This window comes from Octopus bimaculoides, chromosome 17, assembly GCF_001194135.2.
Source record: "Octopus bimaculoides isolate UCB-OBI-ISO-001 chromosome 17, ASM119413v2, whole genome shotgun sequence".
Classification (NCBI taxonomy): Eukaryota; Metazoa; Mollusca; class Cephalopoda; order Octopoda; family Octopodidae; genus Octopus; species Octopus bimaculoides.
The window spans coordinates 26,543,056-26,554,215 of record NC_068997.1 but is presented as its reverse complement, the minus strand read 5'-3'; the positions used below and the strand labels follow the sequence as shown (position 1 = coordinate 26,554,215).

The 11,160-nt window shown below is 37.4% G+C and overlaps 1 protein-coding gene across 2 annotated transcripts in view; it reads left to right on the top strand.

Annotated features, from left to right (window-relative positions):
• Positions 1-11,160, top strand: part of LOC106878476 (rhophilin-2-B) — a 67,919-nt gene that overhangs the window by 21,301 nt on the left and 35,458 nt on the right. Inside the window, exon 1 of one of the 2 annotated variants that reach the window (XM_014927695.2) lies at positions 1,816-2,596. The exons of the other annotated variant lie outside the window; for it this stretch is intronic. Coding sequence (XP_014783181.1) covers positions 2,555-2,596 — 42 coding nt within the window. The 5' untranslated portion in view covers positions 1,816-2,554. Of the gene's footprint in view, positions 1-1,815; positions 2,597-11,160 lie in introns of those variants that run through there. 2 annotated transcript variants of the gene reach the window in all.

Genomic DNA, 11,160 nt, shown 5'->3' with positions numbered 1-11,160 from the left:
ACACTCACACACACTCACACTCACACACACTCACACTCACACACAAAAATGTTTACAAATAAAAAATTTGAGCATTCCTTCGGTATTGGTCTGTATATACAAGTGGCATCGTTGTGTGGTAAAAAGTTTACTTCCCAACCATATAGTTTTGAAACAAGTAAAAGATTTTAAAAAATAGGTGGTGCTCCAGCATGGCCGCAGTCAAATGACTGAAACAAGTAAAAGAGTATATATAAAATAAATACAGCCTTTTAAAGCCTAGCCAGGCTCATGGGCCTGGTTTCCTGGTTTCAATGGCGTATGTGTTCCCCAGCTGGACGGGACGTCAGCCCATCACAGCGTTACTCATTTTTGCCAGCCAAGTGAACTGGAGCAATGTGAAATGAAGTGTTTTGCTCAAGAACACAACCCGTCGCCCTGTCCAGGCATTGAAACAACAATCTTACGACCATGGTGTGTGTGTATATGTATGTACGTGCATGCATGTGTCTATCTGCTTGTCTATACATGTGTCAGGTGATCAGAGGAGACACTTGTTGTTAGAGGAAAGAGGAAGGTGAAACAAGCAACAGCAATAATAATAATAATTATTAATAATAATAATAATAATAATAATAATAATAATAATAATGGTAGTTGTGGTGGTGGTGGCTGTGTTAGAGATGGTAGAGAGGTGTTAGGGATGGTGATGGTGGTGGTGGAGGAGGAGGAAATGATGGCCATTTAAAATAATGATTGATGAACCCCTGTGGCCATTCCTCAGGGCTCCAGCTGTCTGAGGGAGAGATGCTGACAGTATTGGTGGTAGCAGTGATGGTGATGGGGATGCTAGTGGTAGTGGTGGTGGTGGTGGTGATTTTGGTGCCTATGGCAGTGATGCTGTCCACGATAATGGTGATGGTCATATGGTGTTGCTGACCCCCACCTATATGCTTACCTGTCTTTCATTGCCAATTCTCACCTACCTCACCTGTCTTCTCTATCACCCTGCTCTCTTTCTCTCCTCCAATCTTTACTCCTCTCTCTCCCATTTGTCTTTTCTCTCCTTCTCTCTTGTCCCCCTTTTTACTATGTCACCTCTGCTCTGTGTGTGTGTGTGTGTGTGTGTGTGTGTGCATACACACACACACACACATATATACATACATACATACATACATATATATATATATATATATATATATATATATATATATATATATATATATATATATATATATATATATATGTATATATATATATACACATATACATACATACATACATACATATATATATTGATAGATAAATAGATAGACACATACACCTGTATACACATCTATTTATGTATCTATATATCTATCAAGATTTGATGTACCTTTGTATATTGTATATATATTTAAACACATACATACATCTATATACATACACAAATGTATATACATATACATACTTATGTATATAAACATATATACATACACACATACAGATACATATATATTCATATGTATACACACACACATATTTACATACATATTCAGATACATAGATGCATACACACACACACGTATATATATATACATATACACACACCACTCTTCTGTCTTTTTTCTTTACTTAGTACTTACTTTAAGCTGGCTTTTTTTCTCTTTCTTACCTGTCACACATTGTCAACATAGAAAAAAAACCCCAAAAAAAACCCCCACCACCACCAACACCTCTCCTACATATTATTATAGCTTCTGCTGATACTGTTACTACACTTGCTGTTACTACTGTCACTACCACCATTACCTACAATGCCACCACCACTATTAATACTAACAGTAATAAAGAGAAAAAAAGAAACAGAAAATATATTGCCTTTAAAATCTTGATCTTAGAAAGATAGAGATGTATATGCATGGCCTGGCCATCAGGTTAACCTGAGTTTTCTCCATATATATATATATATGAACACATAAACACAGTAATGCCAATATGGATATAGTTACTTAGACTACCTGTAGAGTACTCTTTCTCTACATAACCACACACACACACACACACACACACACACACACACACGCATATATATAATATATATAGTCTCCCTAACTATTATTTACAAACATACAAATACATATATACACATATATAAACACAAACACACACACACACACACACATATATATATATATACACATATATACATACAAATTTCTATGTATGTAAACTCTTTGTTTACATAAATGTTTTCTATGACAAATATTAGGTAGTTGGTACATGACAATCTTGTATCTATGTATATATTGATACATTTATATAGATATTGATTTACAGATACATATATCGGAATGTGCAGTCATACATAAATTGAGCATACATACAATACATACATATACATACATAAAGCTGTGCACATATACATAGATACATACACACACACACACACACACACACACACACACACACATATATATATATATATATATATATATATAAATTATATATAAATATATAGATATTTATCTTATTTCTGGATAGTCTTTAACACAAAAACTGTATTTATTGGAATGGTAATTTTGCATGAGATATGGAAGAGGATTTAAATGTCTTTTTGTTACGGAGATCAAAGGTTTGTTGCTTTTTGTTTTTTAATTTGTGTGTGTGTGTGTGTGTGTGTGTGTGTGTGTCTAGTCTGAAGTTTTGTGCATATATTTGCTTCACACTCTCACTTTTCTTCTTCTTTGTTGACTTTTTTGCCATCATTATTACCACCACCACCAACATCATCATCATCATCATTGTCGTCATCATCACCATCACAATAATGCAACTAGCCGTTTGAAAATTTGGCACATAAACATACATGTATGTCTGGCTCTATACAGTTTCCATCTACTTCTACATGAGGAACAAATAAGGGGATATGACAAAGACAATAGAATCAATCCCTAATAGGTAGGGGGCCTTGTCAATGATCAAACAAATTCTAAACCCATAAATCAAACCCACATGTATGTTTATGTGCCAAAATTTGCCCTCAAAAGGTCAGGCAATTTTGAGGGCAGGGGCAGGGAAATTTAAGTTGACCCCCCTCACTTCCCCATACTTGACTGATACTTTATTTTATCAAACCTGGAAGAACGAAAGACAAATTTGAACTCAGAATGTAAAGAGTCGGAAGAAAGGCCACTTATAATAATAATAATCCTTTCTAATAGACACAAAACCTGAAATTTTGAGGGAGGGGACTATTGATTACACTGACCTAAGTATTCAACTGGTACTTATTTTATCAACCCCCAGAAAGATGAAGGACAAAGTCAACCTCAGCAGAATTTGAACTCAGAATGTAAAACCAGTGGATATGCCTGAAGCATTTTTTCTGACATGTTAATAATTCCACCAACTTGGCGGCTATGATGATAATAATAATAATAATAATAATGATAATAATAATAATAATAATGATAATAATAATAATAATAATGATAATAATAATAATAATAATAATTATGGCCTCAAATTTTGGCACAGAGCCAGAAGTTCTTGAGGGAAGGGGAAGTCAATTACATTGACCCCCAGTGATTGAGTGGTACTTATTTTGTTGACTCTGAAAGGACGAAAAACAAAGTTGATCTCAGGGTAATTTGAACTCAGAATGTAAAGCTGAAAGAAAATACCACTGAGCATTTTGTCCAGCATGCTAACGATTGTGCTAGTTTGCTGCCTAATAATAATAATAATAATAATAATAATAATAATAATAATAATAATAATAATAATAATAATAATAATGATGATAACAACAACAACAACAACAATAATAATCTTTTTTTTATTAACCACTGAGGGTTCATATATAAGATAGGGGACAATACAGGACAGTACAAAACAAGTGGGATTGGAATGTGTAAATAAAGAAAAGCAATATAAGTTACAGTTGAATCCCCAAAAGCGGGAAACTTTCAAGGGCTGCTTGTGAAACCCCAGAAAAACCCTAACCCTAATCCTGACCTCTTGGGCAAGTACACTTTTCTTTTCATCCAACCTTGATTTTGCGTCGCTTGCTTAGAGTATGCCTATTCACTCGAGCGAGCCATTCGTGTTACATTCACCCAGCTTCTGACAAAATCGCTGGAAGGCAACACCTCCCTCGCTCCCCTCACTTTCCTTTTCAATAGGATATCAGACAAAATACTTTGTAGTATTCTTCCTGGATCTTTATACAATGAATTCAAATCTTGCTAACATCTATTTTACCTGTCACCCGTGTGGTGGGGGGTCAATGAAATAAATTACCAGTCAATAACAAAAACTAACTAAGCATTTTCTTTTTCCAACCAATATTGCAATATACTCTATGTTGTGTACACATGTCATAGCCCTGCGGTACACTATATGTTTAGTTGTAGTACCTAACACTACGATTTTCTTTATATTATATACTGATACATGTGCGACATGTGGGTTTGATTTATGGGTTTAGAATTTGTTTGATCATTGACAAGGCCCCCTACCTATTAGGGATTGATTCTATTGTCTTTGTCATATCCCCTTGTTTGTTCCTCATGTAGAAGTAGATGGAAACTGTATAGAGCCAGACATACAGTGTATGTGTGTGTGTGTGTGTGTGTGTGTGTGTGTGTGTGTGTGTGTGTGTGTGTGTGTGTGTGTGTGTGTGTGTGTGTGTTATTTTATTTCAAGATTTCTTATCAATAGAGAAAGAACCTGTTTCTAACCTAGATCCAAGCCTCCTTCACTAGAATTTCAACAACACCAACAGGATATAATTTGTATGTATGTTTATGTGCAGATTTGTATGTCTTATTTTATGCATGTATTCTCATGCATATAGTTGCACGTCTCGACATGCACATATATTCTTTAATAATAAACGCCCGGAAAGTTTTACAGATTTTTACACTTCCAGTGATGGCTTGGATCTGTAGTCTCCAAATCAGCCTTCTCCTTTCTCAGTTTGAGAAGCCTTATTCTCAAGATTGGTATTTAGGCAGTGTGCTACATATCCCATGCATGCACGTGCGCGCACATGCGTGTGTGTGTGTGTGTTTGTCTAGCTGTGAGCTAAAAGATATCTGTTATCTTTTACTTGACTGCAACAAATCAACCCCAGGACTTATGTCTTTATTTTTTACGCTTAGTACTTATTTTATCCATCTCTTTTGTCAGACTGCTAAGTTATGGGAACATAAACAAACCAACACCAGCTGTTAAGTGGTGGTGGGGGACAAACAGACACAAAGACATACACACACACACATAGATATATACATATATACAATGTGCCTCGTTCAGTTTCCATCTACTAAATCCACTTACAAGGTTTTTGTTGGCCTCCAAGGTGCTATGCAGTGGGACTGAACCAGGAGCCATGTGGTTGGGAAGCACAGCCCCAAATTTCTGTTTGTGCATGTATATGTGTGTGCACTCATGTGAGAGGGGGAGAGAGAGAGAGGGGGGAGTGGAGAGAGAGAGAGAGAGAGAGAGAGGAGATAAATGTGTCACATTTTCTTTCTTGGATTCCAGAATTTGTGCAATACCCTCATACTCAAGTATGCTTGACTAATATGAAAAATTGTTTACATAACAGAGATAAGAAATAGGAAGAGAGTGCATTGATGAGGGTGGGTGAGGAGAATGAGGGAAGTCTCTAAGTAGTTGCTTGGTCTGTTAGAGATAACAGTTAAATCTCCTTCTAGATCACATTCTCTTGTCTTCCATCAAAAAGAACATGAAAGATGCAATTCCTTTTATAGAGAACAATGGTTCCTTTTGGCTGGAATGTCTTTCATCATAGGTCTGCTCAACCTGGGTTGGCTGCCCAGGGGCTAAATAACAGTAAAATGTAGTGGTTTCCTCACAGGTATATTTCTACTTGTGCTTGGTTAGAAGCTAAAAAACAACGATAATGATAATAGCAGTAGTAGCAGTGGCAGCAATAACAACAACCATCTCCATAGTGACAGGAGCTTTAAGAGTAATTAATAAAAGACAGCAATGGGACTAACAGACAGATACTCCAAAAAATAATAGCCCTTCAATCTTGTATCACTAAGAAACCACTTACAAACCCCTCGTTGGTTCTTCTGGTTTGACCAGTTGGATAAAAACCTGAACATTGGTGGAAAATCCTTCCGCCCCACACCAACACCACCGCATAATTCTATTCCCATTCTCCTCACTCATTCTTATCATTTGTTTTCTCTTTGAATTCTTTATATGTATGTTGTTGTTTTTTTTTTGCATTTTTTTTTACATTTCACTTTTCTTCTTGTTTCTCTTTGACTGATGTACACTTGTCAGTGAAAACCAGACGTATCAGTCATAAGTCATAATTGCATTCATTTATCGTTTATCTGTTGTTTTTTTACTGGTTTCAATCAGTTGATTGCAGCCATGCTGGAGCAATGTCTCGAAAGGTTTAAGTCAAATAAATTGACTCCCAGAATCAAAATAGTCTTTGGTGTACGATGACATCAAAAGAGTTAATGACAGATCTACTTATTCAATGTTAAACCCAGGATTTAATAACTACAACAACAACAACAACAATGACAATGAAAGCTACAACCACAGCAACAAAAACAATTAGTCTTCTCAATAATGTTTTCTGTTATTTAGCCTTAAGTTCAATTAAGGTAGACAGATAAATCCTTCAATTTAAGAAGACAATAAGGGCTTGAAACTTAATAAGTTATAAAAACAATCTTTAGAAAGCTTTGACAAAGAGTAAATGGCCTTTCTCCTTTTTCTTTCTAATTCCTGTCAGCTGTTTCTCTGTGTATGGAGGTATTCATAAATGTATAAATAGAGATGTAGGTATGTATATTCATGGTTTATGCATGTACATACATGTATATATGTCTGTATGCATATACACACACACACATATATATGTGTGTATATGTGTGTGTATTTATGAATGTGTGTTTTTATATGTGTGTACATGTATGCATATGCCTATGTATATATATGTGTGTGTGTGTGTGTAAGTACAAATGTATGCATATGTCCATGTATACCTATATGTCTGTGGGTGTGTATGTGTCTGTATTCATGTATGTATGTACATATGTATGTGTGTGTGTATGTATATATATCTATATATCTCTCTCTCTCTCTCTCTCTCTCTCTCTATATATATATATATATATATATATATGTATATATACCTTATCTTTTCTTTCATCTTTAACTTGTTTCAGTCATTTGACAGTGGCCATGATGGGGCACTGCCTTAAAGGTCTTAGTTGAATTAATCGATCCCAGGGCTTTTTGTAGCCTGGTACTTATTCTATTGGTCTCCTTTGTTGAATTGCTAAGTTACAAGGACAAAACACTCCAACACTGATTGTCGAGTAGTGGTGAGGGACAAACACAGACACAAAGATATACACACATATAGACACACACACACACACACACACACACACACACACATATATACACACAAACGAAGAGCTTCTGTTAGTTTTCATCGACCAAATCCACTCACAAGGCTTTGGTTGGTCTGAGGCTATAGTAGAAGACACTTGTTGCCCAAGGTGTCACGCAGTAGGACTGAACCTGGAACCAGGTGGTTTGGAAGCTTTAGGGTTGATAAAATAAGTACCAGGTGAGTACTGGGGGTCGATGGAATCGATTATCCCCTTCCACATCTTAGACCTTGTGCCTATAGTAGAATGGATTATTATTACTATTATGTGGCATGTGTGTGTGTAGACACACACATGCATACATACATACACACAACAATATGTGTGTATGTATGTACATACAATGCATATATAAAACATTTGGGGCAAATATGAAATCGTCACCAGTTTAACACAAATATGTTTTACCACATGTACAATAAGGTGACTGGAAATTTAGATGAAAGTATGAGAGAAGACATTTTCTATTTTTCATACGGTGTATTGGATATGACCATCTGATGAGAAACTACAGAATGTTACATTGATTTAGTTGCATGCAGTTTCTGTAGGTATGTGAAGATAAGATAGACATAGAGAGAGGGGAAATAAGGGGAAGATAGAGAAACAGAGAGCAGGGGAGAGAGAACTAATGCAAGTGTCAGCTGTCACAGTGTACTTAAGTTAGTATAAAATAGGTTGTTGTGGTGCAGTCTCTTCATATTTGGTGAAACTTGCTGATGAATTCAATACATATTGAATAGAACTTGTCATGTATGCATAGCTGCCTTAAGCTCTTTGTTCAAATGTTTAGCTATTCTCAGATATTTCTGCTTCCTTCATTGGCTGAGTTAGCTAATCTAAAGCTTGATTTATTTTGAGTTCAGCAAGTTTGATTCGTTAATTTTGATGAGTTATGCATTCACTTGAAACATCCGTATTTTTGTTCAGGAAAAATATAAAAAGTATGAGTCAGTCATTGAAATTGAGGTCAAAGTCTGTTATATATATATTATAGACATACATGCATAATGTACATATATACAGGGATGTACATACATACATACATGCATACATACACATGCATATATACATATATATGCACACACACATATCTACATACACACATGCATATATACACATACATATATATACATCTGATCATAAAACATGTGGCAAATCATCCCCAGACTCAAACTACAGTGGATCGATAAATGCTACAGCAAAGACCTCTTCCTGTCAGGAAACTGCAAGCCATGAAACTGGTGCATCAGATAGTACTTGGAGGAAACTGAGGGTTTTGTGACCTGCTGCTAATATATGTAAGGGAAATATAAAGACTTTGAAAACAAAGTATGTTGAGCTCCTTATAAAATGACAGGCTCTACAGTGGAGAAACTGGGAAAATTAACAAGTTCAATTTACGATACAGGAAAGGATTTATTTGGAGTGAAAGAGAATATCCGATTAGCGAAAGGAAATTGTGGACCAAGCAGGTGGATCCGGAAAATGAAACAGTTGAGGAAGGAAAAGACTAGCCTAAGAAAGCGATGGAAATGTGCTGCAGAAGATGAAAAACCTGGCCTCGTGCTGCTGTATAACGATTTGAAAAGGAAATGTCCTCATGCTCAACAACATATCTGCCGATATGATCGTCGAAAGGAGAGTAAAAGGACTCGGGAGTAGTTTCTGAAGGACCCATACGGGTTTACTAAGAAGCAGTTCACTGAACCGAAGAGTGGTTCTTTATCGTGCATGAAAGAAGAATTGGGCGCTCATATCAAAGAAATCTACAGTGATCCGCACCGTAACCAGCCACTGCCACCTCTACATGGGCTAAATCATCTCTCAGAACCTGATATCGAATTCCAAATTGGGGACATCAGGGAGAAAGAGGTGAATGAGTTCATAAGAAAAGTGAGAGCAAAGAGTGCCACAGGAAGTGATGGTGTTTCATATAAAGTTTATAAATATTGCAATCGTCTGCGAAAGAAGTTCTTTGTCCTACTCCGACAACTGTGGCGCGAAGAGACTCTAGTAGAGGATTGGTGTAAGGCAGAAGGTATATACCTGCCGAAAGATTCCAATGCAAAGACTTTAAAACAGTTTAGGCCGATATCCTTATTGAATGTGGAAGGCAAGATCTTTATGGGAAATCTTTTGAGGAGAACAGTAACATATTTACAAAATAACGGATATGTTGATGAATCTGTTCAAAAGGCCAGAATCCCCAGGATATCTGGATGCGTTGAACATTGTTTTTCGATTTGGAAAGCGATCCAGGATGCCAAGCAGAACAAGAGAAGTCTGAACGTGGTATGGCTTGACCTAACTAATGCATATGGCTCAGTGCCACATGAATTACTGATAAGAGCCATGGACCACTTCCGCATTCCAGACAAAGTGATCAAAATATTGAGGATGTACTATGACAGTTTCGAAATGAGGTTTACAGCTGGAGATTTTACAACGGATTTTTACCACACAGCCATGCCTGTGCCTACTGCATACAAAAATGTTGCGAAGACCTGTTGGGGCAAACGAAAGCGAAATCGTGATGGCACCTGTGCCCAGCGTCGCCTTCCTGGCACTTGTGCCGGTGGCACGTGTAAAAACATTTGAGCGAGATCGTTGCCAGTGCCGCTGGACTGGCTCCTGTGCAGGTGGCACGTAAAATACACCATTTCGAGCGTGGCCGTTGCCAGTACCTCCTGACTGGCCTTTGTGCCGGTGGCACATAAAAGCACCCACTACACTCTCTGAGTGGTTGGCATTAGGAAGGGCATCCAGCTGTAGAAACTCTGCCAAATCAGATTGGAGCCTGGTGTAGCCATCTGGTTCACCAGTCCTCAGTCAAATCGTCCAACCCATGCTAGCATGGAAAGCGGACGTTAAACGATGATAATGATGATTTTGAGCATGGTAGAAATATAACCAGTTTCTTGCACATAAATTTTAATGACAGAATCTTCTGTGGACCCTGGTTGAGGACCACTGCTTTAAACTCTATCCCAAGTCAACTTGTATGCCAGAAAATATGGTATGTATGTATGTATGTATGTATGTATGTATGTATGTATGCATGTATTTATGTGAATGCGTGTGGTACATATTTGTGGTGCGTATATCTATGTAAGCATCTATGTTTGAGTTTGTAAATACATGTGCATGTGTGTGTGTGTGTGTGTGTGTGAAACAATGATAAATAAGGAATGTTTTGTCCTCTAATGCACCCCCTCCTCCCCATACAAACACTCCAACCTCTGCACCTATCAACCTCACCCTTCCACCCTGGTTTCACCACCTCCTCCTTTCTCCCTGAAGCAGGAGTGAGAGAGAGAGAGAGGAGGGAGAAAGAAAAGGAGAAGGTGGTAAGAGAGAGAGTGAACTTGTCTCTATAACTGCAAGATAATTGTTCCTGGAGTGGTGGAGATGGATTAATCTGTTGCTTAGAAGCACCACAACGCTATTACTACTGTTTTTGCTACTGTCAGCCACTACCACCACCACCACCACCACAACTATAATTGCAACCACTACCATCATTACTATGACTACAGTTACCACCATTATTCACTAACTACCATCACCTCTACCACCACCCACCACCCACCACCACCACCACCGCCACTACAACCACCACCACCAGACACCACCACCCACAACCACCACCACCACTACAACCACTACTACTACTACTACTACTACAACAACTACTACTACTACTACTACTATGACGACGACGACGACGACCACC